This window comes from Perca flavescens, chromosome 20 (genome assembly GCF_004354835.1).
Source record: "Perca flavescens isolate YP-PL-M2 chromosome 20, PFLA_1.0, whole genome shotgun sequence".
Lineage (NCBI taxonomy): Eukaryota > Metazoa > Chordata > Actinopteri > Perciformes > Percidae > Perca > Perca flavescens.
In genome coordinates, this window is record NC_041350.1 from 15,668,463 (window position 1) to 15,695,885 (window position 27,423).

The 27,423-nt window shown below is 40.9% G+C and overlaps 1 protein-coding gene across 3 annotated transcripts; it reads left to right on the forward strand.

Annotated features, from left to right (window-relative positions):
- Positions 1–26,619, forward strand: zfyve28 (zinc finger, FYVE domain containing 28). Of its 3 annotated transcripts, none has more exons than XM_028566284.1 (14): positions 1–371; positions 16,666–16,806; positions 20,154–20,291; positions 20,447–20,649; positions 20,804–20,893; positions 21,027–21,116; positions 21,210–21,311; positions 21,418–22,947; positions 23,238–23,333; positions 23,777–23,940; positions 24,033–24,149; positions 24,484–24,588; positions 24,709–24,812; positions 24,919–26,619. In XM_028566284.1, exons 1-14 carry the CDS (start codon positions 336–338, stop codon positions 25,048–25,050), a joined length of 3,048 nt encoding a protein of 1,015 aa, XP_028422085.1. In that variant the 5' UTR covers positions 1–335; the 3' UTR covers positions 25,051–26,619. The 3 variants fall into 3 exon arrangements, with proteins under 3 accessions (XP_028422085.1, XP_028422086.1, XP_028422088.1); XM_028566285.1 differs by having other exon boundaries at positions 24,487–24,588; XM_028566287.1 differs by lacking the exon at positions 1–371 and adding an exon at positions 19,687–19,766 and having other exon boundaries at positions 16,682–16,806.
- The last annotated feature ends 804 nt before the right edge of the window (positions 26,620–27,423 follow it).

Here is a 27,423-nt window from a genome sequence, read left to right on the forward strand (position 1 = left end):
TGTCATCAAGTAGAGGCAGAGAACAGCAGAGCTTCGGAGCCGTCGGTGTTCCGCTTCTCTGTATCGTCGGGACTTGCAAAGTGGCCGGGGGGGGGAGACAGGCAGCCAGGCAGCCAGGAAATAAGTCGTTTTTTCTCCCGAATATATCCCTTGTAAGCTTTTAGGGCCGTGTTGCAACGTTCAGGACAACTTACCGTACATTGTGTTTTGTAGATTTTGCGTTTTTTAACCCACCAGCGGTAGCTAGCTTAGCAACCAGCCGCTGATACTGTCAGACACACAGGTACAGGATAGGAGAGGAGGGGTTGGTGACAAAGGAAGGTGGCGAGGTAACGATGAACCGCTTTCGAAAGTGGCTTTATAAGCCCAAGGTAAGTTATCCTGGATCCACACGCTGTGTCAGCTCTGCAGTCAGTCATTTTTTTATGCATAGCTTTGGAGATAGCTAGCACAACAGCCGATCAGTGTGGCTCGCTAGCCTGATCACTTCATAAACTGCCACACATCTGCTAACGTTAGCCTGTGTTCCTGATGTTACACTGTACAGAATTAACCAGTAGCTATCCCTTTGTTGTTGTTGTTGTTGTTGTTGTTGTTGTTCATGCAGTGTTATAGACTAACAGTATACACTGAATTATACTGACCGATTTAGTGCTCTCTTCAGCTGGCATTGTCATTAATGTATTGTTGAAGTGATTTTCTTTCGGTTTTATAGTTCCAAATTACTTGTAAAATCTTATTAGTTAAAATATAATAGCAACAACAACAGACACAATAATGACAAAACAAGAATAATAAAAAACGTACTAATGTTAATAATAATGTCGTACAGAATAATACGTTTTTGATAGGAAAGTAAATAAAAAGTTTATAGCATTTTAGGGCGGCAACTAATATTTTCATTATCGATTAATCTGCAGGTTATTTCTCAATTAACTGGTTAACCATTAGGTAAATATATAAAAATTCCAGTCACAGTTTCCTGAAGCCCAAGGTGAGGTATTGACGTTCCTTTTGTTTTGTCCAAACTCCAAAGATATTTAATTTACTATCACACAAGACAAAGACAATCAGCAAAACCTCACAACTGAGAGGTAAAATGTTGGGTATTTAAGCTTGAAAATTGACTGACATAACTAAGTGCTTATCAAAATAGTTATTTTTCTCTGATTGTTTAATTACATGTGTAATTGTTTCAGCTCTGTTGTATTTAAATGGGTTTGGTTTGTTTGTTGATTGTAGACATGACCCCAAACATATCAAATCAACTACTGCTCAGGCCCATGACACAAGATTTTTTTTTTAGTGCTGTTTCATCATAAAGCATTTAGAGTTTCACTCCAGTAATAAACAGTCACAGATTTTGTGCCCAAGTTGGATTAAGAAACTTTTAACTGGTCTACTTCTAGAGAATTCTGAGCTTTATATGTTTTAATTTTAAACATGGGTTTACAGCCTATATGCAATCATCACCTTGCCCCAATTACTCATATGCTCTTATGGAAAGTTTTCTATTTACTGGGAAGACAGCAAATTTCCATTGAAAAGCACTTTGTGAAATGATGCATACCACTTGTACTACACAGTATTCTAATGCACCCTCCTCTGGAGGATGGGTACAAAAGGTTATTATCAACTGCAGAGCGTTTATATAAAAAGATTATGGATTTACAAAAAATATTGAATTCCTTCAACTTTTTTTTACTGTTTTTGTACTTTTTTGGGGGGTACTTTTGTACTAATAATCTTGACTTTTTATGAAAAAGTTCTCTTCTCTAGTCCACACACTCAAGTAGAAAGCAAGTCGACAGGCCAGAATAACATTTTAGTGTGTTTAATGCATAGCGTCCTGTCAGTATATTGGCATAAATGGTTGATCTTCCATCATAGCTGCTGTAGATTATGAGTCCCGAAAGCAGATTTTTCTATTGATAGAAACTGAAGAAAATATACTGCAGACAGCCTCTTAAACAAGGTGGGGACTGTGGTGCATTGGCATAGGAAATAATTTTTTTGCTTTACTTAAAAGGTTTGTCTATATATATATATATATATAAAATAGTCAGTATAAGTTGATAGGTCAGTTTCTCATATAATAGAAGACCACTGCATTTCCATATCAAACATTAACAGTAATTGGGAGTTTTTGCAACAGTAATGTCAGACAGGGATAAAATAAAATGCCTGTGATTATATATTATCCACCTACTCTTTACCACATACACACACCTGCGTCACTCCTCTTTTCTCTGTTTAACCATGTTTGCTGTCACAGCATTTTGGTGGTCTATTGTTGAGGTTAGGTCTAAGTTTTGGGGTTCACCAGAGTATTGTCACATTCATGAATGACTACTGACTCTGAAGTGCTGAGCTATTACATCAGTGCATTTTTTGCCAAATCACAGCCATGGTAGGAATTAACAAAATAACACATAAGTCTGTGGGTTTTAAATGATCAGTTCTGCCTCAAAGGAGTGAAGAAAGGAATCGCTTAAAGCCTCTGTAATTATGCCAATCAGTATAAAAAGACAACAGTAACGAAAGGAGGGTTCAGATCACGTTATGCTCTTACTACTGAACAGCAGCTAGCAAGTAGTTTCTGTTTCGTACAGAGAGAAAATATTTCTGTGGTACTTATAATCTGTGCCCAACCCACATATTCTGGCATTTATAGTTGAACACCGCATAGCATTGTCATTTTGCATCAACAGTAAGCCATTTATTATTGAACTATGTTCTCCTGGAGATAGAAAAATGTTGAATCAGCATGTTCCCTTGACTGAAGCGGAGCTATTGATATTTCCAGAGCTGCTCTTTACTTCTCTAGAGAAGTCCCACTGAGGAGGACTTTATTTTGCCTCTGCTACACAATCCCTTCCCAGTGTGTTAGAGAGTAGTAGTATACACCTCTGTGCGGGACATAATGTACTTGTCTATTTCTCCTGACTTTGTCGTCAAAGTGCCAACTTCTGGAAAAAGATGAATGTATAAGAATGGATTGTCCCGCTCTTCTGTAAGTCTGTGGGGAAAAGGCTGTAATAGTTAACTCGCCCCAAAGTAAGGATAAGTAAGGATATCTTTCACGTTCCTTCTAGGCCTTTAACTGATTTAGCCAGGTTTTTGTTGGGGGCTTTTTCCCCCTTTATTTCAGCGTGACAGTGGATAGACAGGAAAGGTGGGAGAGAGATGGGGGATAACACCGAACAGTCAAAATGGCCACTGTCTACTCACCTCTCATTCATCAGCGGCAAACTTGCAGAGTGACTGGTGGCGCGAGAGAGAGAGAGAGATGTCAGGAGGCTAAACATGTACACTTCCTTTGTAGCCTGTGTTCCTCTCTTGGTTGTTATTCCATCAGGCATTCAGGAGCTGACCTTCAGCTCCACACCACCTCATCTGTCAATGTGACGGGCTCATAGCTTGCACTGGGTGCACTCTCCTCCATCTGCAGGATACTACTAATTTGCCTTTCATTCCCCGATCTCCCCACCGGACAGTTTAGTGCGTGGGTAGCTGATACTTTCTGCACTCCTTAACAAAATGTCAAACAGATATCAGTGTGTAACAACGTAGGCTGTTAGCAAGTGAATGAACATACAGTATGTAGTGTTAATGCCTGATTAGGTCATCCATCATTTAACAGGTCACCGATACTAGAAGAATACAATTATATATAATGGTTCTCTTAACAGAGTTGACCATAAGAAAAGTTCTCAGTTTAAAAGTAGTTTTTCAGTGTAACTTTCTTATTATACTTTTTTATATATTTCATATATTTATTTTTAACAGTTTAGTTATTTATTCATTTAGTGTAGCATAAATGTATAGCCTGAAATGCTAAATGTCTTACCTCCACATGCTTTGTTATGCAGCTTTAGTATATAGTAAAATAAAAGACCAATTTTGGCATGTAAAACATCAAACTACAGTTAACAAGACACAAAGTCCACGTAGGCACACAGCGGAAAACTAGGGTCAACGTGGTCAGCAGAGCATTCGATTCATGGAAGGACCTTCGTTTGGTTTTGGGTATAAAACGGACCTGACAGTGTAACTTATCACATCTGTCAACATGATGCCGGTCAATCACGTGCCCAGGATGCTCGCTGGCAGATAAGGAGTGCGAGCACACGCAAGATGCTGACTATAGTTCACTTAAAGGCCACCAGTGTGGTTAATAACAAGGATTTTCTGAAAATGCCACATATTGCGTTAACTCCATACTGGTAGTGGACACAGTAACAAAGCCTGTACAATATAATGCAAACCAATACAATAATACAGTACACAAGACTATATATAAAGCCCTAACTAAGGCCGTAGCAAATATTTTTTTATTATCCATGAAAAAATTTTATTAAACGAATAATCATGTATTCCGTTACATGTTCATTAAATGCCCATCGCAATTCCCTAATGCCCAAGTTGGCATGTTCAAATGTCTTGTTTTCTCCGAGCAGTCCAAAATCCAAATGTATTCCATTTGCAATCCCAAAAAACTAATAAAACCAGCAAATGTTTACATTTGATAAACTAGAACCAATGATTTTTGGGATTTGTGTTTAAAAAAAATTATCTATCCTTACAATTGTTGATGGGCTTATCATTTCAGCTCTATTAGTGATTTAAGGTAAAGTATAAAGTCTCATAAAATCAATGGTGTGAAATTGTTTGTGTGTGCATGTTAATGAAACAGACAAGGCATGTAAGTATTTATCACGGTTATAAATCATTGTCAAGCCACCATAAAAGATGCATTAGAGATTTTTGTCTACGCTGTCAAAAAACCCGACATGTTGACAGCTGATGGTTTCAACAAAGCAACACATTTTTACTTATCATTCACTCAGGAGCCACTTTTCCTTCCACTTTTGAAATGAAATGTTCATCTATAAAGAAGTGCTTATGCTACATGGTTATAACAGCTATAGATGTCTAATTAAAACACAGCTAAAATCTGTGTGGAAGTGGAGGCAGGTTGAATAGAGTTATGGGTGGCTATTTCTAATGCTTTAAAAAAAATCTGTGACTGCTATTGACAACCCAAGATGCATTTTCAAGTACAAATTGTCTTTAAGTTGATACATCATGAACTCAGTTGATGATGACTTTTAAATAACATTGAAGTTGCTATTTTTGTTTTCAGATTGTTTGTAATCATGTAAAAAAATATATATAATTCAGTTAAATAAGTATATGGTTTGTACTGATCAAAGGGCCTACCACCTGGAGCTGAAACAATTACTAGACTGAGAGAAAATGAATTGGCAACACTTTTTAATAATCTGTTGATTGTTTCAGTTGGTCGATCAACCAAAAATGCTTAGCGCTGGTTCCATCTTCTTAAATGTGAGTATTTGCTGCTTTTCTTTTGTCCATTTTAAACTGTATATCTTTTTGTTGTGGACTGTTTGAAGACATAAACTTGGACCTTTAGGAAATCATGATGGGCATTTTTCACAATTTTCTGACATATTAAGGACCAAACGATTAATAAATAATCATCAGTAATATATAACCATGTATAAAAAAATATAAAATGATAGGCTGTAGCTGTACCTGGCTGTAGCAGGTTCTGCTGTTTACATGATTTACCTCACCTTCTTGTTTGCCCTTCATTTGGCATTTATCACTACCCTGGTTTGTTTGTGAATATTGCTAACATGCTAGTGCAAGAACTGAGAGCAGGTGAAGCCATTTGTCTTTGCAAAGTTGATTCTGCACTGTTGGCACAGAGTCGAAGGAAGAGGGAAGAGCAAACTGCTGAAGCGTGGCTTCATATTTAGCCTTGTTTCTGGAGTTCTTTGTTGATGTCCCATTCTGCTTACCCACCAGCCATGCGGTAATTGATTTGGTGTCAGCTGCCGGGATTTAGAGAGCTGACCCTAGTGCAGCTCGAGACAGGCCAGGCGATTGAAGGCCTATTTTAAATGCATTGCAGGATTGGGGAATCAGGGCCCACTGTCCGAGGTGTTGGGAAGCGATGATTGAAAGAAAATAGCCGTGGAAGAAGTGAGATTTGAAGGTACCACAGAGAATAAGCTTGTCCTGTTATCGATTTAGAGGCTGCCCTCATTTTCTAAACCACATTTCTTATTGGTAATAATTGGTATCCTCTCTGATCAAGGGCTCAAATTCCTCTTTTCATTGTCACTGATGGTAAACATAAAGCATGCATTCAAGGTGCCCTTTGTCTATATTATGAGTCTGATTGTTCTAGGAAGAGCCAGCAAATGAAATGCCATCCCTTCTGCTCTGGGCGCTGTCTTATCAGCAGGGAAGAATTGGAGGGAGAGGAGGAGAACAGTAGGCCTGTATTTTTGGGATTAGATTTTGGCCTTGGTTACAGTTGGCAGAAGATAAAATGAGAGGATGTCTCTCTTTAGCAGCTCTAGTGTTTGTTCTTACCGGCCGGGGTGATAATAAATCCTGAAGAATTGACAAATTCAAACAAGATTTTTGATAAACATTGATATTTCGACTAATATTTGAATGAGAAACAATATGTGTACAATAGATGAATATTAAAATATACAGTATATATGTTCTCATCCTGTAGTTTTCTTGTGCCAGAGGGGAGTGACAGAAGTACAGTATTTTTTTTTAATGTACCTTTTTAATGAGGGAAAGATGGTATAAATGAAGTTCAGGATGCAATCCCAGTTGCACAAGCATGTTGACATGCATACATTTAATCTTCACAGACAGCAATCAAAAGATGTGTGTTGACTAACACATGTACTGCTGTCCACAGCTGTCATTGTCATCATTGTCAGTGTGTAATTTGGGACAGCCAGGGCAATGCCAGTTCTCAATCACCATTCGTAACAATGAAAGGCATGCAGACAGAATAAGCCTGACTGTAAGTCCACATCCTCAGCAGTGAAGAGGGGATGTGGGTCAAAATGGCACGGACATTCTTAAATTTTGGGCGTGCCAGTATTTTCTGTCGCTGGTATTTTTTATAAAGATAGTGGGCATGCATCTTCACCAATCTTGTTGTCTCTTCAGGACTCATACACTCCATGAAAAATGTCAAGTTGTTGATTTTGTAAATCTAAAATTCCCCTTCCCCTCTGTAGACACAATTTAACAGCCAGTTCTGGATTGTGTAACCAGATTATTTCTTGCATAAGAACTTCCCTGCAATTGCTGGGAAGAGGGGTGTCCCCACATGTCACTACACAACCATCAGGGGATCCTAGACACAATGTAGCCACCTAAATCCTCAACGCCCCCCCTATGTCACCTCGTCCTGTCATGCTAAACCATGTGCCAGGCACATACACAGGTCATTGCTTAGTCCAAATGCCAGATTAGGGCAGACCTCTAAGAGGAGACAAACACGCAGATTATGCCTTCACTCCAGATGGGCAGACCACTGAATCTATTGAGTCAATGAAGTTAAATCTGTAGTCTGCTGTGGATCCAACTTTCAGCTGGTTAGGGACTGTTTGTTATTTATTTCAGGGGCCACCGGAGGAGTTTTTGGATCTTTAGTTAAAATAGACCTACCTTCCCTTCGCCAGCAGTGAATTTTGGGTGATCCTCCAAAATGATATGGAAAAAAGGGATGACCCTCCACAACAATTTATTGATGCCTTCTATACTGGTTTGCGCTTGGCAAAGATGTACAGATGCCCTTTTTATTTTATTTTTTTACAGCCATGACATACGTGACCAAACCTCAAACTGCATTCTCATTTTACGCATCCCACTCCTCTGTTATGGTGTGGTGGCCATTTCAGTAGATTTACTCACTAACATTGTTGTGGAAACACAATAAGCATGGAAACTAACACTTCCTGCATTACTGCATTACTTGAAATACTAAGTTACTCCTCCTAGTAAACTAGTATTTACATGAAATAAAAAACCGAACTGTCCCTTAGCGCAGACATACTCCTCAGCTGTGATTAGTGCCATTGATTTAATTGCACATTTATTTTATAATTTTTTTTAAACTGTATTAAAATATAAATGATTTTACGATAGTCTGAGTTTATGCCTAAAAAGTCACCATCAATAACTTTGTAGCTGCAGAAGACAACTCGGTGTGAGGAAAAAAAGAGATAAGATGAACATGAAAGGAATGACTCTACACAACTAAATTTACTTCAGCATAATAACACTGCAGTCAAGTCTGATACTACTAGCCTTGATGAAGGCCTCAACGGCCTAAAGGCGTTGCCTTGTTTTAATGATTTAACCAAGAAATATAATCAAGGCTTTTTAAACTTTACCCTCCCAAATGTCTCAGTGTCCTTAAACCCTTGTGCACCTTGATCTCCAAGCTGAAGAGCACTGGAAGGACACCCTTTCTACACACCCTAGCAGCACTCCATGCAGACTGCATTGTGACTGATTATACTTTTATTCTGCCAAACGTAATATAAATAATGGTCGCGGAAGTTTCCTTGTTTGTTACCAAAACGGTTGTCTCTCATGCCAGGGCTTTAATGCTGAGTCCTGAATAATAAATAAGGTGATGAACTGTATCCGGCTGCTTTTTTGCCAGTCTGCTAACTGACTGCATGAAGTAGGGTGGAACTGGTTTCCCCCTCCTACAATATTTGCCTCTGCTCCTTGGAAGGCAGCCAGAAGGCAGCAAATTGAGCCTGGAATAGAGTATGGAGGGCAGAGGCAAGGTTTCTCATAAGTCCCTTAAGTGGGCTCAATGTGCACGCACTGATGCTATGGAGGTTCATGAAGCATTAGCCTGACGGCCTCCATCGTCCGCAATGTCCGAATAGAAATGAAGCCCAGAATCAGCCGCTCAAGAAGAAAGCTGGCTGAGATGATGAAAATGTTGATCGTACAGCAGATCATCAGGCCACTCTCTTTAACACGCTTCAGTAAGAGTCACACTGTCATCGCCTGTTATTGATTTAATGTTAAACTAAAGGGACAGAAATTTCACTGAGTCATTGTGAAAAGATGTGATTTAGGGGGCTTAACAGTAATTGTCACTCTGAAAACCTAATAGTCGGAAATAATGGGTTTGTGACCGCAATGGATATAGTTTTTGAGTCATCTCAAAGGGAGGGCACCCAGGACAACTGACAGCAGGAGGGCAGGAGCCAAATCTGCTGAATCATTTCCTCACATACGCAAGGTAGAGCTGTCATTGGGATGATGACACAACTCGCAAGTTCAGGAGTTAGATCCACAGACACACTTTCTTTTGTATAACAATTTGAATACCCTTATAAGGAAGTTATTTTCCAACCTCTTTATTTAATCGTTATGCCTACTTGTCAATTTGTTTTCTTTTTTTTTGTCACCATATCTTAATTTTATTTTCAGTCTAGAGGTTTAGAAAGCTGCAATTTCTTTGGCTTTTTTAATAGTTGCAGGTTACTGTAAGACCACATCTTTTTTACCATTAACTTTATACATTTACTCTGCTCTCTGAGACTGCTCATCTTATGGTAGTCCTGTTTGCTGTTGAGGTGTTAACTGTGCTGTTTTAAATTAGATGTTACTTTGACTTTTGCTGTGACCGAGGATTTGGTTGCACCAGCTGTTTGAAAGCTAGTTTAGCTTGTAAAGACTTTTGTAATTTATAAATTGGTTGCCAAGAAACATCTGTAGGGCAATCAACTAGGAGGCCAAACTATATTTTAATCTTTACTGACAATTCTTTGTAAATGTACTTTATTTTATTTATATCTGTATACATGGAGAAATATTTGTTGCTAACCTGACGTCATTTGATCATTCATCTAACATTATTAGCATAATGTTTATGATTTTTAGGTACATTATGTTTTTGTAAAATGTAATTTAAAAAAACTTCCATCTTGAGAAAGTTAAACAGCATTTTAATCAAGTGCCTTGTTGACCACATCCCATTACTTCTTTTGGCCTTCACTTTAAATAGGGCATATATTAGCAAGCTAACGTTAGCTTTGTCAGTTAGTAACTGTTACACCTGCAAGTTACAGTTGCAAATATTTAGTAACAACTAACCTCTTCGTAAGATCTTTGTGTGGTTCAACCTCTTTTAACAATTAAGTTATAACTAGGCTTAGGTTGAACTTGCTTGTGCGACTGGCTTCTGGTTCTCACACTGGTGTCAGAAATTGGGGGTGAAGTAAGATTCATCATCTTTTCAAACCTTTTTTTTTAAATATTTGATAAATAATTATTTTATGGTACGCCAAACTTGTAGACCAAGCGGGTTGAACATCGCTGTCTATCTGAAAGTAAATCAGCATGTCTTGAACATTGCCTGCCTTTGACGTTTCCCCCATGATACAATGCTGCAGGAATGTTCCCTCTTGTGTGAGGAATGCAGAAGGAGGAGGCTTTAGGATGGCGTCTGTCTCAAATACTTCTTTTCTTCCTCCATCAGCGTTGCCCTATATGCTTCAGAAATCTCAAAATGAATGCCACCAATCTGTGGGCCGTGTTGTGCCTGTGCGAGAAAAAGGTCTTGCACTGTCTCCCTCTTGTTTCCTGTTTGGTCATCGTGACATTTGTATCATAGGCTCACTCATTGTTGTGCCGTTGTGTAAAGTCTAGTCTTATCTGACTCCTGACTGGCGCCTTTCTCACTGTTCAGAGGTTCAGTTTGGATGTAAAGATTAATACCTCTTTTTACAGTGGGTTTGTTTGCTTCCTTGTTTAATTAAGATTTCCGTTGTGCTCATTTCCCATTAGACTACACATTTAGAGAAACCCACTCAAATGTAATGCCATTGTAGTAATGCCAATGCAATGATGAATATTACTATTTACAGTCTACTGAATAATTTTCTATTATTTTGCTATAATAACAGGTTATTTATATATAGAGCATGTATGTGACCTTGTTAAGAAAGAACACTTAAGGAGAGTGTGCAACACTATTTGCCTGCTGAATTACAGACTCTGAGTTGCCTGTTTCAGTTTGGATTAAATGCCAAGTATTTGCCCTGCTGAAGTATCCTTGAGCAAAAAAAGAAGTGGCAATCAGCTATAATCCAGCGCTGCAGTTCTGTAACTCACCCTAGTGCAGCTCTGGTTTACCTGTGGACAAGTGAAAACTCAATTATCACATCGTAAAGGACCATACTAGTTGTTTCAAAAACCTGCATTACCACCCAACAAAACCATGACATTGACGAAAAAAGGTTACTTATTGTCCAAATATAGCTCTCACCATGTTCATTTTAATATAGGGACATAGCTCAGTCCTTCAAATAACCTTTAAAATATAAAATATTTCCCCCCTACTCACAGTTATAATGCGACAAGTACCCCAGCTGTAGGTTATATCTCTGTGTTTTCTTCTTGCTGTTTGTTTCATTATTAATGAGAGAGAGTGAGGGAACAGCACCATGTATCATATTCAGAGAGGAAAGCGAGGGCCCACGGGGAGCGCATCACGCAACAGGAAGCACTGCAAACTAAAGGGAAAAGGTCCTGCGAGAGGTTTCGGTAAATACCAGTATTCAGTTTGACTTCATGAAAAACATTTCCAGACGGTTGACACGTTGCAGGCAAAACCAGCCTGTTTGCTGGCGTAGCTCTCCCTTCTTCCAATCTGCACTGTCATGCTGTCCTTTTTAAACTCCTGTACCGTCATTGGGACCTTGTGGTTTGTTATGATGCACCTCGGCATGTGGTCACCATTTTCAAAACCATTAACCTTTTGATTAACGTGAGCCTTCCCTGTGTGTGTGTGTGTGTGTGTGTGTGTGTGTGTGTGTGTGTGTGTGTGTGTGTGTGTGTGTGTGTGTGTGTGTGTGTGTGTGTGTGTGTGTGTGTGTGTGTGTGTGTGTGTGTGTGTGTGTGTGTGTGTGTGTGTGTGTGTGTGTGTGTGTGTGTGTGTGTGTGTGTCTCTGTGTGGCTGCAGAGAAATGTGTATACAGTGTTTGGTGTCGTGATTTAAAAACTGGCATCTTAATTGTACTGTAAAGTTTTTTTTTTTTTTTTTTTTTTAAACCATGTTTTTATTCAAGAAAGGCAAAACAATACAGATCTAATCATTTGGTTACAGTGTCTTGATTTCTTTTTTTTGTTTGAAAATGAATCCCATCCCACCCACATACTGCCATTACCAACAAAACAAAAGCGAGAAAAAAAATAAATAAAATAAAATAAAAAAATAATAATGATATGTGATGAGGTTGACGGAGAGAGCAGTTCCCACTTCGTGTGGAAATCACATCAGGCATCAGACAACGCATCTGTGTGTATTGGGTAGAGCTGTTAGGGCCTTATATTATCTAGGGGGAGGGTGTTAAGCCTCTCAAAATACAACAACAACAACGGATCCCATATCTTATGGAACGTGTCAGTCGATCCTCTAGAGAAATACTTGATTTTTTCTAATTTCAGGAATAGCATCAGGTCGTTAAGCCAGACTGATGAAAATGGTGGTTCAGGAGATTTCCCCTTCAGTACTATCCTTCTACGGGCCAACAGGGAGGCAAAAGCAAATGCGTTTCTCTTGTTAGTGGTCATTGAGACCTCACTCACAAATACACCAAAAATGGCCATTTCTGCATTCAGCCCTACATTCGTGCCAAATGCTTCATTTAAAATTTTGCAAACAGTTGACCAAAATTCTTTTAACTTTGGACAAGTCCAAAACATATGAGCCATGTCGGCTGAAGTAGAATTACAGCGGTCACATCTGTCATCAATGTCTGGGTATATCTTGGACAATTTTGATTTGGTATAATAAATTCGGTGAAAGACTTTAAATTGTATCAAGTTAAGGCGGGCACAGGAGGATGTGCCATTAACTCTACTCTGAGCGCAGTCCCAGGCTGCATCAGATATCTCCATCCCAAGTTCTTCAGCCCAATCAGCTCTGATTTTATCTAATGACACTTTTCGAAAAGATGAGATCGTGTTGGATATATTTGAAATCTGGCCTTTATGCTGCACAGGAGTTTGTAAGATATTGTCCAACCCCGAATTTACTGGTAAGGCTGGGAAGGTTGAGCACCATGTTTGAATAAAGTGACGGACCTGGAAATATCTAAATTAAATTAAATTAAATTTTTTAATAAGATCATTAAAGCTGCCGATTAGACAGTCTATATAAAAGTCACTACATCTAAGAAGACCAACTCTGTGCCACTGTGTAAAGGTATGGTCCAATCTGGCTGCAGGAAAGAGGGGGTTGTTAGAAATAGGGCTACACATAGAAAAGTCGAGAAGTTTGAAGTGTCGCCTAAATTGTGCCCATATTTTGAGAGTAGAACGTACTACAAGGTTTGGAGTATACTGTGATGGTGAGAAAGGTAGTTTTGCTGTAATTAAAGCGGAGAGAGATGTTGATAAACAGGAGTTTCCTTCAACTTGGGACCATTCCCTTTCTGGAAACTGAAACCAGTAAATAACTTTTTGTATGTTTGACGCCCAGTAATAATTCCTTAGATTGGGAAGTGCTAGACCACCCTGGCTCTTGGGTCTCTCTAGGAATTCTTTCCGGATTCTAGGATTTTTACCATCCCACAGAAAGGAAAAGATCAATTTATTTAAAGACTGAAAACAGGATTTGGGCAAAAATATAGGGAGACACTGAAACAAATACAAAAATCTAGGTAAAACATTCATTGTTATACAATTATCTCTACTTGTGAGAGAGAGGTATAGGGCTGACCATCTCTGAAGGTCTGATTCTAATTTTCTTCTTCTTCTCCGCATCCAGGGAGACAACCACCTCTGAAATCTCCCCGGACGCTGGAGAGTGCACAACATTCAGGAGTTTGCGAATATTTATGAAAGAGTGGCGGTCCTTCATAAATCCGGTTTGGTCATTTGAGATTATATGGGGCATTACAGTATCCAATTTTGAGGCAAGGAGTTTAGCTAATATCTTTACATCTGTGTTTAGGAGTGAAATTGGCCGATACGAACCACACTTAAAGGGTCCTTACCGGGTTTCAAAATGAGTGAGATAGAAGCCTCTGTTAAGCTCTGTGGTAGGTTTGCTTGAATCAATGAATGATTGAACATTTCCAGAAGGATGGGAGCTAGCCGGGATGAGAATTTCTTGTAGAATTCCACAGGGTAGCCGTCTGGCCCTGGGGTTTTGCCACTTTGCATTTTCTGGATGGAATCAGAGATTTCTTGAAGTCGCAAGGGTTTGTCCAAGTCAGTTCTAACAGCCACATCTATTTTAGGGATATCTAGATCATTGAAAAACTGTGACATGTTTGATGTATCTCGTGGAAATTTAGATGTATACATGTCAGAGTAAAATGCTTTAAAAGCATTGTTTATTTCCACTGGATCTATTGTTGACTGTGAACCACTGCTAATCTGTGGGATCATACGAGATGCTGAATTACATTTCAACTGGTAAGCTAACAAGCGGCCTGCTTTTTCCCCATGCTCATAGTAGCGTCCTTTTGACCAGAGGAGGTGTCTCTCTGTTTTTTGTGTCGATAATAACTCGTACTGCGTTTTCAGAGCAATTTTGTCTTTATATGGTTCCGGAGTTGGGGCCGAGGAATACTGGTGGTCTATTTTTCTTATAGAGTTGATAAGTTCTTGCTCCCTCTGTTTTCTTGCTTTATTACGTGATATGGAGTATGAAATAATTTCTCCCCTTATGACAACTTTCAATGTCTCCCATAAAGTAGATGGTGAGATTAAGTCTGATCTGTTGAACAACAAAAACTCATCAATTGCCTTAGATACAAATTCACAAAACTGTTTGTCTGCCAATAAGGCTGTGTTCAGTCTCCAGTTATTGCGCTGTGCTAGGTTTTGAGAGAAAAGAAAATCAAGAACCACAGGTGCATGGTCTGATTCTACTATGGCAGTGTACTCCACATTTTTTACAGAAGGAAGGAGCATTTTATCAATAAAAAAGTAATCTATTCTACTGTATGTATGATGGACGTGTGAAAAGAAAGAGAATTCATTTTTATGTGGGTAGAAAAACCTCCATGGGTCCACACAGCCAGTTTGATCCATGAAATCACAAAGAGCCTGGGACATTTTGGAACATGCTAAAGTTTTAGGATTGTAGCGATCTATAGCTGGGTCAGTCACAGTATTCAGATCCCCAGCAAGAATGAGCCTATGTGAATCTAGATTCGGAATCAGGGAGATGAATTTGTTAATGAAGCCAACATCATCCCAGTTAAGGGCATATACACTTATAAGTACGACTGGGGTATTAAAGAGGGAACCTGACACTATTATGAACCGTCGTACTGTAAAGTTTTTATTGCAATTATTATTTCATTATTTGGGGTAGGTCTAAGCAACACAAATGATCAATTGTTGTGTATATATTTTTTGTGCGACAGTGTCTCTTCCCTACCTTGTGTGTTGTTGCTGTAAGTGTGCTTCACGCAGCGCTGGCTGTGTGTGTGTGTGTGCGCGTACGTGCGTGCGTGCGTTTCTGTCTGTGTGGCTGCAGAGAAATGTCCTATGCCTTCATGGACCAGTGGGATGGACAGAGATACACACAAAACACACACACACACACACACACACACTGAGGGGAGCATGGTGGGAGATAATGACATAAGTTCTCTACCAGTGCCAGCCTCTCTAATTACACCCACTCTTCTGGGGAGCTTTCACACTATATTAGCCTTTGTTAACTCCTCTTGTCAGGATTAATGCCATTTTTTAATCATTTACCTTTGCATACTCGTTGAAAGTGTGTTTCTGTATGAATCTGAATTTGTATAACCCTTGCCTTGCTCATAAATCAACAGAATACTTTGGCAAAATGGGAGAAAAATCTTGTTGTTAAGCTGGCCTATACAATGCCCTACTTGCCTGATTTTATTTTTGTCCTCACAGATTGGAAGTATGTTGCTGTATCAAGCTTCTGTTATGTTAGAGCCGTATTGCCTTGACATGACTGCTCTTTCTACATCACTCTTTCTCAGTTTTGTGGCTTATTTGCATAGGTTTATGGGTTATATGCCTAAAGCAAAAGGTTGCTAAAAGAGATAAATTCACTGTTGGTTATATACAGAGTAGGTGAAACTATGCTAACTTAAATACTCCACCTATTAACACCAAAGTGCTGTAATAACATAGTGTTATACCAGGGGATTTGCTGAACAAAATATATAATTCATGTGTTCACTTGACCACAGTTAGAGAACCACTAGGCATCAATAGCTGTCCATGCCTGACACTGTATTTTTCTGTCACAGTTTAGTAAGATTCCCCCTGATAACAGAAAAACATAGCATGTTATCTCGAGACTTCCAAGGCTTGGCCTGGTCTGTACTCTCTTTGGTGTTAAATAGAAATCTTGTTTGCTTTGATATTTAGTAATTTCCTCTGCTGTTGTTTTGAAATGTACGGTTGGCCCAGATGATTTAACGGCTGTTGGAGCTCTGATAATGTATTTGTGAACCAGGGCAACAGATATAATTATTGAATTTGATGGCTTGCTTATGATGTTTGGTTATCAGTCCAGCGACTACAGCTCTCATGAAGCCTTGACAGTGTATCTAGGACTAAGACCCAAAGGATACGTTAACACATACAGATAATAATTTTGCTTTGTTAAAATGATGAGGTGCTCAAACTCTAATAGCCAGAGTAGTAATATATACTCACTTATCTAGAGACAGAAAACCCCAGTGTCATTCAAAGACATCACCCATTACCAAATTGTTTCTCATAAAGAGCTATACCGGTTTTAAAAATGACTTCCTTCTGTCTCTTTGTGTTTCTGTGCAGAGGACGGACCCTCAGCTCCTGGCCCAGTTCTACTACGCTGATGAAGAGCTGAATCAGGTAGCCACTGAGCTGGATGGCCTCGACGGCAGGAAGGACCCTCAGAGATGTACCCTGTTGGTCAACCAGTTCAGGTCTTGTCAGGTCAGCGGGTAGCAACTGTCAGTCATCTTCTTTCTGTGTCTTTCATTTCATGAAGGATAAAGTTCAGCCTTTGTGAATTAGTGTTATTTCATTCATTTATCATTAGTATAGCCCTTGAGTTGGAATATACATAGTTAGAGGATAGGTTCATAATATTTCAAGTCAGGTGCTATAAACATTGAAACAGGTTTTGCTTCCTGTAATCATTCCCTCTTTTCATACTGGCCATTAAGAGATCCCTCCCTAATGCGCTTTATATGGAAGTCATGGGTACAAAATCCACTGTCTTCGTTTTGTGGAAAATTGGATTTAAAACTTTATCTGAAACTACTATGGGGCATCAGCAATCTTAATTTGACAAACCAAGTGGGTATCTTCCAAAGTTACATTCTTTTTAGTATCAAAGGCCCTCTGTATGTTCCCCAGTGTTCTCCTGTTTGACTGCAGTGGAAGAATAGTAACAAATAGGAACTTTGGACTAAAAACAACTAAAAGAAGATACCAGCTTGATTTGTCAAACTCGGATAGCCTCAAGTTTTAGACACTTAAACCTTTAAATACATTTTTGCATTGGAGGACTAGATTTTGTCCCACATCACTTGGGAGAAGCAGATTTGGAAGGGGTTTTGTAATAGCCAGTATGAACAGGAGGGATGATTACAGCAAGCAAAACCTGTTTCAATGTTTATATGACCACCGACTCTGAGCCATGAATTCTTATGTTTATTTTAAATTATTTCCGTACACATAATCACCTGACTGGACCTTTGGGTTTGGCCTGGAAGCTAAAAATAGACATCCACCCTTATCACCCATTTCTGGATACAAGATGGGGTTCTTACACAAAGCAGTTCTGCTGATAAGGTGAGATAGACTTTGTTTGGAGTGAACATGTGTTATGTGGGTTATTAGTAAATTGGTACAAGAGCGGCATTTTAGAATTGTAGCTTTGATCAAGTTCAAATTGTGTTTAGAACAAGAATTAGGCCAGAAATGGCTTTTTCTCTCTCTTTTTTTCTTTTTATTTATGCAAATGCTGCTGAATGAAACAATGGATATGAATGTATGGTAAGTTGTTGTATGTGGTGATACAGGTTCAGGTCTTTATGTGGTCAGGGCTGAGAGGAGGTGATGCTATGCATGAGTGATGGCTGCCATGCTGCATCATGCTGAGAGAGCTGGAGGTGGTGGAGGGAGGTCGTCATCTGGCCCGTTGTGCCTTAGCCTCCCCCCACCGCCACAGCACACAGGGAAGAACCACTTAATAAGGTCATCACTTGGTCCCTGACTGTTCTGCCTCTTTCCCCTCCATCCGTACCTCTGACAATCTGTCACCTTGTTTTTTTCTTCGGTATGTCTGTGCAGTTTCTTTTCTTTTCATTGTTTTGATGCTCTTTGTCCTCTTTTTTGCCTACTTTGTTTTTTTAAATCCATTTTGTTTTCACCCCAAATTGATCAAGCTAAGGCTTTTCATCAGAAGGAGTTGAATTATTAGCTCTTGATAGGATGGGTCCGTACCGCAAATTAGTCTCTCATTTTATCCATTTCTCTACAAGTTGCAGTGAAAATGTTTAATGGCATCTCTCAGCACTTGTATGTTCAGAGAGGAGTCTTTTCAGCGGCGTGCCTCCTCAAGGGTTTTGGAGAATGAATTAAGCAGCATGATACCCCACAGCCCCGAGGCCCCAAGAATAGAAGGCAAGTGCACTCAAGCCAAATTTGTACTTGAACCTGCCACTGCTGCTATCAGCTCTTATTCATGGGCCTCTGTGGGGGTTGCTGGCATGCTGCTCATATTATGTTGGCATGGCTGTTCTTACAGTGCGGCCTGCTGGAACAGTGTGTTTGAGGTGGACAGAGATTGAGTTAGATGGCGTACACAAGAGACAGAGGAAGAGAGATAGGTCGAGATTGTTATAGGAACACGCCGATTTATTGGGAATTTAGCTTACTCACCGTAACCCCCAGAGTTAGACAAGTCGATACATACCCTTCTCATCTCCGTGCGTGCTGTAATGCTGTCTGACGGCTCCAGCGGCATCAGGCCAGCACAGAACATGCAGGTGAATGGTTCCAGTAATCCTACTGCTCCGAATAAGTGACAAAATAACGCCAACATGTTCCTATTTACATGTTGTGATTTGTGGAGTGACAGTGTGTACAAAAAACAACGTAACATGAGACACAACCGTCTTCTAACCGTAAACAAACCGGGAACTATATTCTCAGGTGGAAGAATATAGTACTTGGGCGGAGTGATATCCTCGCAGCAAGCCTGTCTGAGAATATAGTTCCCAGTTTGTTTACTGTTAGAAGATGGTTGTGTCTCATGTTACGTTGTTTTTTGTACACGCTGTGACTCTACAAATCACAATCAATCTTTTGTCACAATTCGGAGCAGTAGGCTAGTTGGAACCAGTTACCTGCAGGATCTGTGCTAGGCTAAGCTAATGCTGGAACCGTCAGACAGCGTTACAGCACACACGGAGATGAGAAGGGTATGAATGGACTTGTCTTACTCTGGGGGTTACAGTGAATAAGCTAAAGTCCCAGTAAGTCGGCGTGTTCCTTTAAAGGAGTGAGGGGGTAGGCTGTAAAAAAAGATAGAGGCCAGTCTTTTGTCAGACACAGGTATTACACCAAAGTCACTACCTCTGGATGATTTGAAACCATCAGCAGTGAAGGTTATCATTGGTGTCCCCTGCTGGGAGACGCTCACAGACAGTGGGGTGGTACTCAGACACTACAAGACAGACCAAGACACACACACACACACACACACACACACACACACACACACACACACACACACAGCACACAGCCATAAAGGAATCAGTGGTTAAGCTCTCCTTCTCAAAGCTTTTTAATCTTTCTCCTCAGGGCCAGCAGAGAAAGACGCAGTGCTGTGCCTGACAAGATTACAGTGCACAGTGCAGCTGCGGTTGAGTGAAAGGCTCATTGTAAGTCATTGTTATGGCTGTTGTACATGCCAGCGGCACATAAGCTCTTGATTAGCTCTTGCTGTGTGTGACACTGCATTTTCACTGCTGGAATTATGGGCTTCAGTTTCATGTTTTTATTGAGGGAGAATGTAACTGCAAGGGACATAATGGTCTCATGTACTTGTCAAATTGTCTCTTATTCACTTCCTAATCAATGGTCTTGAAACGCTGCAATACAATGGCCTTCTTGAAAGCGAAGAAGTCTGGATTATTAACCAACATTAGTTACTCAAAGTAAACACTGAGAAAATAGTTTTTGTAGGAATAGATTTTCGCTCACTCATGTTTATCTCTCCAAGTAGTTTGTTCAATTTTGTTTTCTGTCACTCTTGTGCTCATTTGCAGGACAACGTGTTGAACATTGTCAATCAGATCATGGATGAATGTATTCCCAACGACCGGGCCAACAGAGACTTCTGTGTCAAGTTCCCTGAGGAGATTCGCCATGACAACTTGGCAGGGCAGCTGTGGTTTGGGGCTGAGGTAGTGTATTCCCTCCAGCATCAGTCCAGAAGAAAACAACCTTGCACAAGTCCTACACACGTGCATACACATATTGTAAACATTGCAAACTTAATTTTTTCAGTTTAATTTCTGTACATGGCAAGATGATTTATGATGTACGTGTTCCTGTGCAGTGTTTGGCCGCTGGCTCCATCATCATGAACAGGGAGATAGAGAGTATAGCAATGAGGCCCCTGGCTAAGGACCTTACACATAGCCTGGAGGAGGTACGCAACATCACCAGAGATCAGGCCCTGAGAGACCTCAACATGTACACGGACCGCATGAAGGACGCATTGCGACATTTCGACAGCCTTTTTGCTGAGTTTGAGCTCAGGTAAATGAATGGCCAGACATTATTGGCAATTGTAGCAATGAGATTATTCCGCATTCATCATTGTCTCAAGGATTCCTGGATGCAAGTTTGCCAAAATCATTCAAGAAAGCTGTGAATGTCATTACATTCCTCTTTCTTTTTCTTCCATTGCCAGTTATGTGTCAGCCATGGTGCCTGTGAAGTCTCCCAAAGAATACTATGTACAGCAGGAGGTGATTGTGCTCTTTTGTGAGACTGTGGAGAGGTGAGTTTACTGAGGAACATTTTATGCAATTGCAGCACTGACTTCATCTGGAATTTACCAGAATCGAAAAAATATCTGGAGAAAATGTGGTTAAGTCTTTTACTGTGTATTTTTCCCTGTTCTGTCGTCCCAGGGCCCTAAAGCTGGGCTATCTCACACAAGACATGATCGATGACTATGAACCTGCACTGATGTTTACAATTCCCAGACTAGCCATTGTGTGGTAAGTGTTGCCTGTCCTTTCCATTCTTCCACCCACATCCTTGTTCTCTACTCTCTCCTGCCTTCTTATAGAATTTTAAACACATTTTTTTAGTGGGCTGGTTGTGTATTCAGAGGGACCTCTCAACCTAGACCGAAAATCAGAGGACATGTCTGAGCTTTTCTGGCCTTTTCGCACTTTATTGAAGAAAATCAGGTACAGTCCGTAAATATTGAACATCACAAAATCACAATGACAAATCTTTTTTAAGATCTTTTTTCCTCCATCATAATGTTAAAACTACCTTACGATGCTTTTGCAGAGACCTGCTGCAGACCTTGACTGGGGAGGAGTTGATGACACTGGAAAGGAATCTGTGTATCTCTCAGGATGGGGAATTGTCCACAGATAGCTCACCAGCTCCAGTCCAAGAGAATCACTCATTCTGCAGCCCCACTAATGACACCTCCCAGGGGGAGAGTGAGGGGGAGCAGGAGCTTCTGGCTCCATTTGTCTGTCCCAACCAGGATGAGGAGGTGGCAGAAGTGGAAAAGGGCTGGGAGGAGGTGGAAACCGAGAAGGGAAAGGAGGAGCAGGAGCAAGAGCAGGGCCTGCTGTGTGAGGAGGCAGAGGAGGCTGAGTTGGCCTGCTCCATGCAGTACGATGAGGAGGAACTCGAGCAGCTCAACATGATGGTGTATCGTGTGGGGGACGAGATGTCCACCCTTCTGTCGCCTCCCAGCCAGGGTCAGTCCCCAGCACACCATCCCCACAGGGGAGACGCAGGAGGCTCCAGTGGGGCTTCCAGCACTGAGGCCTCTCCCCGCAGGCTCCTGGTGAGCTGGGGAAGGACAGGCATCTATGTAGAGGAGGAGGACAAGGTCTTCTTCATGGAGGACCTGGACGCAGCAGGAGACAGCATCACCAGCATTTCAAGAGAGGCCTGTCGTTGTATTGCCTCGCCTTCCAAAGCACCAGAGTCTGCTTGTCCCGTGCAGCACAAACTGGGACCACAGCCAGACCCTACCAGGAACGGTTGGTACTCTGGGGCCCAGTCAGAGCAGCCATGCCCACAGCCACGCAGCCAGAACACACACTGTCCTAATGCAAAGCGCCCTCCTTACACTTCCGCTCCTGGCTCTGAATCTCTGCCTTACACCAACGGGTGGGAGATGGGTTCAGAGGGGACAGCATCTGAAACGGCTGAGGTCATCGCCCACCGTATGGGTGGGATGAAGCTGTCCGCCACGGTCATCTTCAACCCTCGCTCCCCCAGCTTGACGGAGCTTGCTGTGGACAAGCTACTACTGCCGCGGCCCGCTCCCTCTGAGATTGAGACCTGTGGCCCTCTGGTGGCCACTCACTGCCTGCTCAACTCTTGTGTCTGTTGTGGGAGCTGTGAGGATGGCCACGAGGATGCCATCGCCACAGAGACCACTGGACTTGGGTTAGGCCTCGCCCTTGGATTGGACAAACACTGTAAGACCGCAGCCCCCAGCACTGTCATCCAGTCTTCTGCTTGCCGGCTGCCCCCACGAGGTCATGAGCCTCACCGTAAGGGTGAGCTCGCCCAGTTGACTCCCCCTTCTTCCCGCTGCTCAGCAGAGACCCTGGAAGAGGATTCAAACTCCCAGCTCTGTGAGAAGTGCCTGGTTGTGGCTCTAGGGCATCAGGCTCAGGACTGTGGCTCCAGTGGAGGGGATGGACCCTCCCCGTGCAACCACCAGCTGAGGAATGAAAAGAAACAGCAGGCCGGTGGAGGTCGACAAAGGGACAAGGAGACAGATAAGGACAAGCCAGTAACTAAAGACTCAAAGAGGGACACCAAAGAGGACAGCAGGAGGAGCTCCAGGTGTGTCATTTTTTTCTAAATCCTTTTACTATCTTTTTGATTTATTTGAGGGATGTATGATCTCAACACAATCATCCATCAACAAAAATATCTGTTTTAATTAACCATATTTCATCATATACTTTGAATTATTTTGTTTCTTTCATCCATTGTCTCTCATTTTGCACATTATGCCTTATGTTACCATAATTATATATCTGTTTATCTTTTGTGTATAAACATTTTATTCTGTACTTCTTTTATTTCTCCTGTTTCTTTTTTCCCTATTTATTTGTTTGTTGTTTTGTTAGTTTTCAGAGCTCTCCCCTCAGCTCTGTGTCAGGTAGTGACTGTGAGAGTGTGTCGGTCACCACATGTAGTCTGTCAAGCAGTGCGTATACTCCCAGGTAACTTATCACTCATGAAAGGGTGTGTCACTGTAAAAACTGGGTCCTTGCATGATAGATGAAAAGATAGCTTTGTTGATTTTCAGTCTTTATGCAGTCCTTTGTTCACATTCAGCAATTGATTGAAGTGTCAGTCACTCTTTCCCATATGAGCTACAGGTTACAGCATTAATTTGCCTCCTTACACTGTAGATTTAATTAGATAGATGTTGTGGTATTGATTTCCATGTACATTCTGTACAGTATATTTAATGATAACCGCATATTCCTGGCAATTTGTGAATTATGTAGGGAATGGATTTGTTTCCTTTTAATTTTATATGCATTATTCATACTTTTTAACTTAAAGATTAAAATCTACAATGGAGGAAATATGAATTGAATATGTAATTTGTATTTTAACAGTTTAACAATCTTGCCCCTTTTATCACCACTCCCTCCAGCCCTGTCAGCAGTCTGACCCCCAGCTCAGGGATGTCAGAAGACCTGGACCATCAGGAGATCCAGCTGGCCCTACAAAATGCCAAGTTGGCTGCCAGGAACAAGATCCGTTCACGCTTCCACAGCAGCAGCGACCTCATCCACCGTCTCTTTGTCTGTATATCAGGTAAAAGCTCTCATGCTGTTAGTCGCTCTCCCTCCACCTCTTTTTTTTTATCTTTCATGCTGACATCCATTATGTGTTCTGCTGTGATGCAGGGGTTGCTGATCAGCTGCAGACCAACTATGCTAGTGACCTTCGCAGCATCCTCAAGACTCTGTTTGAAGTCATGGCAACCAAGTGTGAGGAGGGAGACAACGATAACCAGAAGAAAGGTGAGGAACATGTCTTTGATATACAATATGCTACAGTACATTGTCCCTTATTAATATAATACAGACTTCAAAACTGCCTAAAAAAAGGTTATCTCAAAGATATCTTCAACTGAACTATGAGAAAGCAGAGTGTTTTTATTGGCTCAGATTCTGTAGACAGACTTCATTGGCCCCTGATGCTCAAAATATATCTGCTTGTAAAGATTTAATATTTGCCCGTAAATTTGTCTACACTATATTGTCTAGCTGGTCCATAACTCTGCAGCGGGGCAAACACAAACAATAATCAATCACACACTACGCCAGTTTTAGTTTCTTCTTCTATGGTGTCCAGCAGGTCCTGTTCTGCGTAGTGCCGTGCTGGAAGACTGTGCTCTCTGTCAGGAGACCATTTCTTCATCAGAATTGGCAGCCAAGGCCCGGGACGGCCAATTCGAAGGTCAGAAAATCCAAAAAACGGACCCACTCTTAGTTTAGTTGTTAGATTGTTCCTTTTCTCTGCAGCAGGCTTACTGATGGTGACAGACCTACTTTATGTTAACGTTTTTTGTCTGTGTAGACCCACCAGACTGGGTCCCCGATGAAGCCTGCAACTCCTGCATTGCCTGCAAGGCTCCCTTCACTGTCATCCGCAGGAAGCATCACTGTAGAAGCTGTGGAAAGGTACGATGAGTCTCAGAGTTCTCAGTTTAATGTGTATGTGATCAAACTGATGATTCATACATCATGTGGATAGTAACTGATAACATTACATACTGTGTCATTTCAGATCTTCTGCTCTCGCTGCTCTTCCCATTCTGCTCCTTTGCCCCGGTATGGCCAGGTGAAGCCCGTCAGGGTTTGCACACACTGCTACATGTTTCATGTCACGCCCTTCTACAGTGACAAGGCCGGCATCTAACCCAAGATTGTCACCGAAAGCACACAGTCTGCCACGACAAGCATATGCAACGGACAGATCCAGGGCTGTGTACAAAGCAAATACCACACTGCTCTGGTAAACTTAATGGTCGTCATCGTACCTGCTAAGTGAGGCTTTAAGAGTGAGGCCATTACAGATGACCGATTAGAGAGACAAGACACACACAGCCACAAGTGATAATTCGATCCGTTTCTGTTGCTTCGGAGAGACTGGCAACCAAAGGGTTTGATTTCAGTGCCCAGCCAACACACAAAAATGATTCACAAATGCCTGTCTGACTACAGTATGTGCAAAAGAGAGAGTGGATAAACAGGCAATAACAGATTTTGAACTGGCATTGTACAACAGTCCTCTGTAGCAGTTTGCAGCACAAAATCACAACAGGCCACCTTGTTTGTTTTGTTGGCTTTAGGTGTAAATGAAAGGACTTGTGACAAATTTTCCTGCTTTAGCGAGCTTCCTACATTTGTGCCAGGGCTCCTGTGGGACTCGGTTTACTCAAAAGAATGTAAGTCATGATAACCATGTAAATAAGGATGACTCTGATAATAGCTACACTACAATGTCTTCAGTAAACAGTTGCTATTTATATGGGAACTGGAAAGCGATCTTCACCATGCTACCAGTCCTAGTAAAGCAAAAATGAATTTATATTGAGATTCTTTAATGCTTTTAATGGCAATGAATGTGTAATTCTGTATCACTTTGTAAAATGGTGTCTAGGTTCCAAGACGTTTGACCTTTCACCTCTTGATGGCAATGGGCTGTGCCCATTGCACCACGGCATGTTTAGTTTTCTCTGGGGACTCCTCTGCACACTGAGATGGATAAAAGGGATTCTTTAGTCATCACTGTCAGGTCTTGAAGGCCCCCTAGTGGAGAGTTGACCTCTCTTGCTCAATGTTCTCATCACCATGTTGTGTACAACACCAGAGGCCTTCTCAGGTGCTGGCCTACAGACTACAGGCCGATTATTGTCTATTGATTTCTCTTCCTCACACTTGTTATAGTGCAAAATTGTGACTACTAACTGCAATGGTCCTGCACATTTTAGAGACAACACTTGGCTGTTTAAATTGTAATTATTGGCCATTTCTGAGGAGATAAGTTGTCCTGATTTGGGTTTACACTAAATTATTTTCAGCTTTGGCTTCGGTGGTACTGTCGGACAGGAACAGATATTTTGTTCCCGGACTGACATCATTTGCACCTGACTTCCTTTCTGCTCTTGAATCTTCTTCCATTGCAATGACCACATACAAAGTATCTTCCATGCTCATAATATATCACAGTTTGTACTTTGTACATCTGAATTGTCTGAAGTGGCCAGTCTACAAATTTGGACCTTTAAACAATATTGATGAAATATTACATCCTGTCCATTCTGCTCTGATGTAAAGCAGTTTCTCAGGCATTAAATTAAACTTTAAAAAGTTATGTTTTTTTTTTCCTTTTATAAATAACAAGAATAATGTATGAAGCTATAATTACTTTTATGTAAAATACGGTACAAGGAATCATGCAGTAATTAAAGGGCGGGATATCCTATTATTGTTTCAGAGCTTGGTCTTATTTTGTAAAATTTCCATGATAAGAGCTGTGTAAAATATTCAACAAACAAACAATGTTATATAGTTTTAAATGCGATGTATATTGAAATAAATTTAATTTTTCCTGTTTAAAAATGTGTACTGATAACCTCTACTCTTTACTTTTACAGCAAAGTGTCATCGAATTTCTGCCTTGAAATGTGTCAGTAGATTTGTGTCCTGAATTGATCAACATACTGTCCATTATAGTCCAAGCAAACAGATTCAGGTCCTGCCCACTATTTGGTAATGTCCTACTGATGTGCACCTAGAAGTAGTAAAAATAGTTGTTTCAGTTGAGTACTGTTTTTGATTTGAATATTGACTGACTGAATGCGCTCCAGAGATGCTCATTTACAACCTAAAGCTATTTTAGTTGCTATTTGTCAGTTTTTCCTGCCACTTGGGTAGGCAGTGTGCGCCTACTCATCACATGAGCAACATCCTGCTTAACTGAATTTCTGAGTTTTGTGGGGAGCTAGAGTGACACATTATTAGAGCTTTAGAGTTTTCCACATAGAAATGGGAAAACAGTTGTTAAATGCCCTCTGTGGCTCTGGAGGGAGCTTTCCAAAGTAACCTTGTCTTATCTTGGCTAGGTGGTGTGTCTTAACCAAACATGGAGGGTCAATGAAAACTATGCTATTGGTTGTGTTAATGGAGGTAGGATCCAGCTTTTTTATGCTTGAGAAAAAAAATCTAGAGAATAAAAGTCAGGATGTCTCAGCCTCTGCTGCTTTGAATTTGAATGTTGATGTTATCC

Excerpts from the sequence above, each read along its gene's own strand:
- zfyve28 (XM_028566284.1), top strand. The coding sequence starts at position 336 with ATGAACCGCTTTCGAAAGTGGCTTTATAAGCCCAAG. Across the intron at positions 20,894-21,026 it reads TTTTGTGAGACTGTGGAGAG|GGCCCTAAAGCTGGGCTATC; the intron begins GTGAGTTTACTG and ends CTGTCGTCCCAG. Across the intron at positions 23,941-24,032 it reads TCTCTTTGTCTGTATATCAG|GGGTTGCTGATCAGCTGCAG; the intron begins GTAAAAGCTCTC and ends GCTGTGATGCAG.